The 3,680-nt window shown below is 28.7% G+C and overlaps 1 protein-coding gene across 6 annotated transcripts in view; it reads right to left on the bottom strand.

Annotated features, from left to right (window-relative positions):
• Positions 1 to 1,395: 1,395 nt before the first annotated feature.
• rapgef4a (Rap guanine nucleotide exchange factor 4a) overlaps positions 1,396 to 3,680 on the bottom strand; it is a 53,628-nt gene continuing 51,343 nt past the window's right edge. For all 6 annotated transcript variants that reach the window (XM_058082613.1, XM_058082614.1, XM_058082612.1 and 3 more), the window contains 2 exons: positions 2,729 to 2,783; positions 1,396 to 1,778 (listed from right to left, as the gene is read on the bottom strand). In XM_058082613.1, coding sequence (XP_057938596.1) covers positions 1,651 to 1,778; positions 2,729 to 2,783 — 183 coding nt within the window. In that variant the 3' untranslated portion in view covers positions 1,396 to 1,650. The remainder of the gene's footprint in view (positions 1,779 to 2,728; positions 2,784 to 3,680) is intronic.

Below are 3,680 nucleotides of genomic sequence, written 5' to 3'. Positions count from 1 at the left end.
ACGGGCCTCTTTGCAATGCAAGTCCAATTTTAATGACAACAGCGACCTCTGCTGGATTAAGGGAGAATTGTCGTTTTTCTGCTGTCAAGGGGACTCGAGGTGATGAAAGAATGAAAACATCCAAAACATCAACAGTCACGTTGTTTGTGTTTACTGTACACTTCTGTCATTAGCTTTGATGATTATGGCCACTTTTCGTATTTTACCCAACAATGTGGAAAAACAAACAAAGTGGAAAATGATGCAAAGAAGGAAGATTTGCATCTCAGCTTTGTGATTTAGTTATTTCTATAATTTTCATTTTTATTTTTATTTCTATCAACTTCAATTTTTCCTCTCTTGTAATATTATGACTTTATTCCCGTAACATTATAACTTGTATTATTAAAATTTTAAACATCATTATGATTTAATTGTATTTATTGTTATTATTGATTTATGATGAGTTTATTCTAGTAAAATTGCGTATTATTTTTCTTACAATAGAATATATATTTTTATGACTTTATCCACAAAATATTTGGACTTTATTTTTGTAACATTGTAATATTTTTACAAAAATTACAACTTTGGTTTGTTTAGTTTCTCATATTGCAGCATATTTTATCTTTAATATTTCAAAATAACATTTATTTGTTTATGTTTATTAGGTCCATTTCTCGTATTACGTCTTTTTTTAAAGCATCTTTTAAGATGTCAAACAAATGTTATTTTGCTTCATAACATGACGACGCTATTTCTCATTAAATTACTACATATTTTTCTTAATATTTGGATATTTTTCTGGTAAAATTACAGCTAATTTTTCCACATTTTTTGTTTTTTTTTTTAATTATATAGTTCCAATGTGTCACTGGCGAATAAAGCCAATTTTCTAAAAATTATAACTTTTTTTGGTTTCTCTTACTATTATAACTTTTTTTTTCAAAATAGTGTCTTTCAATATTTCAAAAGAGATTATCTTTCTTCATATTTACAACACTATTCTTGTAAAACGACAAGTTGTTCTCGTTCAATTACAACTATTTTCTTAATATTTTGACTCTTTCTGGTAAAATGACATGATATAGTTAGAAGAAAGAAAGAAACCATCTTTTAATATTTCATAAGACGTTAACATATATTATGACGTTATTTTGCAAAAACGACCACTAGTTCTCATTAGATTACAACAATATCTAATATTTTGACTTTAATATTTGACCCGTGCTGCACTTTGGATACCGCTGGTGTAAGTGACGTATTGACATAATATTTTTGTGTTGTAACTTAAATATGCGTAAATATGTTTACCTCAGCTTGACTGGAGTCAAGTTCATTTTGATAGCTGAATGAATTCATAGAAATGATTTGACTAGCAAAAGGAATAAAGAGTCAAAGAAGCGTATCTGCATGCTAATGACAAAATAAATATTTATATATCATTTACAAGACAGAACAAGCGGCCACATGTGTATAAATAAGAACACATTGAAATAATCCACAATCACCAATCGAGTCCCAGAGAGAAGCAGCTCGACTGGTGCCAAGTTCGAGTCCGTCAAGCCTGAAATATGTGCAAACACATTGACACATCATTCTGTGTGATTGTCTCTTTTCTTCCTGAATCCTATCTCCTTCCCTGTCTCCTGCCTCCTTTCCTGACTCCTATCAAGATCTGCGAGGTTCTAGTCCGTGAGAGAGCTGGGTCAGCGTCTTTTGGTTGTCGATCACGCTGAAGTGACGCACGTAACGCCGCATCTCAGAGTGGTTCTTGTTCGTGTGCGGAGACTCCGGACCTGATGGGGGGGAAACGGGTGTTTCTTTCATTGTTTCATGAAAGCTGAAATTGTTGCAAAATAAAAAAAAACAACATAAATGGAAAAAAACTGCGGAAATTTTACAAATGTCATAATATTACGAAACGGACAGAAAATTACTTCATTTTAGCATAGAATAGAAAGACTAAATTTTAATATTAATATTTTAATATTTAAATATTAATATTAAAATATTAATATTAAAATATAAAATTCCAACTTTATTTTGTTTGTTTCTGTTAATATTATTCTCTCAATATTAATATTAATATAATAATATTAATATGTGCATATTAACATTAATATCGACATATTAATATTAATATAATATTAATATGTGCATTTAATATTAATATTGATATATTGATATTAAGAGAATAATATTAACAGAAACAAAATAAAGTTGGATTTTTTTATATTAATATATTAATATTAATATAATATAATAATATTAATATGTGCATATTAATATTGATATATTAATATTAAGAGGATAATATTAACAGAAACAAAACAAAATAAAGTTGGAATTTTTGGAAAATTAATTGGGGGGGGTATAATACTACTGGCTTAAAGTCCAAATATTATGAGATGAAATTATGAGATGAAATGTTGTAAAAAAATAAGCTGAAATTGTCAGAAATGAAAAAAAATTCCAAGAGTAAAGTAAAAAATATTGCGAGAAAAGATATGTGGAAAAATAATGTCATTTCAGGAGCATGGAGGTTTATTATGAAAGGATTTTTTTTATGTTGTAATGTATTGTAATAAAATTGTATTGAACTGATTGAGCAAAATATTACATTAAAACAGAAGAACAGAACGGGTGGAAAAGTTGATTGAATATAATGAATATAATGAACATAATGATATTATGATGATATTAGGTGTTTACTGTATGTTATTTGGTTGTTGGCTGTGTGACTTACTGAATGGTTGGCTCCTGCAATTCCTGACAATCTTCAGTGTATTGGCTATCATCCGCTGGAAGAAACAAAGACAAAAAAACCTAATTAATCCATAATTATTAATAACAAAAGACCTTTTTTTCTGCTGCAAAACTGAACTGAAAAGATGAGTAATCTCATTCCCAGAGTACATGCAAGTCAATGAGTAATGGGTCTGAGCTTTTCTTCCTGTCACTCACACACACCGGGGACTTGGATGGATAATTGATAATTGGTAATTGATAATTGAGGGCTGATCTCCTGCTCCTGTGAGGGACAGAGACCATGACGGGCAGACTCACATGCCTAGACACCTAAGACTATTTGAATCAGGTGCTCAGCATGTGGAAGACTTGTTTTGGAAACAAGAGGCCTCTATGTTGACCCTTTTTATAAACTAGTTTTTTTTATAAATTAGTTTTCCAATAACAACTTTTATATGATATATTAATCATATTGATTTGGATTTATATATTTAGTAACAACAATAAAAACTATGATTCTATTTTTCCTCATAATATTACCTTATTTTCATACAAAATTACAACTTTTTTATCTTTAGAATATGATTTATTTTAGTAAACTTACAGCTGTTTTTTCATTTGTTTCTAGTATTTATGACTTTATTCCCATAATATTTTAACTTATTGTTGAAGCATTTTCCCCCACAAGCTAATTTCACCCAAATTCCAACTTTATTTGTTGTTTTGTTTCTCATCTCATGACTTTTTCTTTAATATTTCAACTTGACGTTACTAAAATGACATTATTATGGCATTATTTCTCCTCATGAGATACGTTACATAAGATATGTTATTCTCATAAACTTACAACAATTTGATTACATTTTTTCATCTTAATATTTTGACTTTATACTTGTAAAATGACTTCTGATTTTGCATTTTTTTCTAGTTCTCTTGCTAAATTCTATTTG

This window comes from Doryrhamphus excisus, chromosome 9 (assembly GCF_030265055.1).
Source record: "Doryrhamphus excisus isolate RoL2022-K1 chromosome 9, RoL_Dexc_1.0, whole genome shotgun sequence".
Lineage (NCBI taxonomy): Eukaryota > Metazoa > Chordata > Actinopteri > Syngnathiformes > Syngnathidae > Doryrhamphus > Doryrhamphus excisus.
This window is presented reverse-complemented; position numbering and strand designations above follow the sequence as displayed.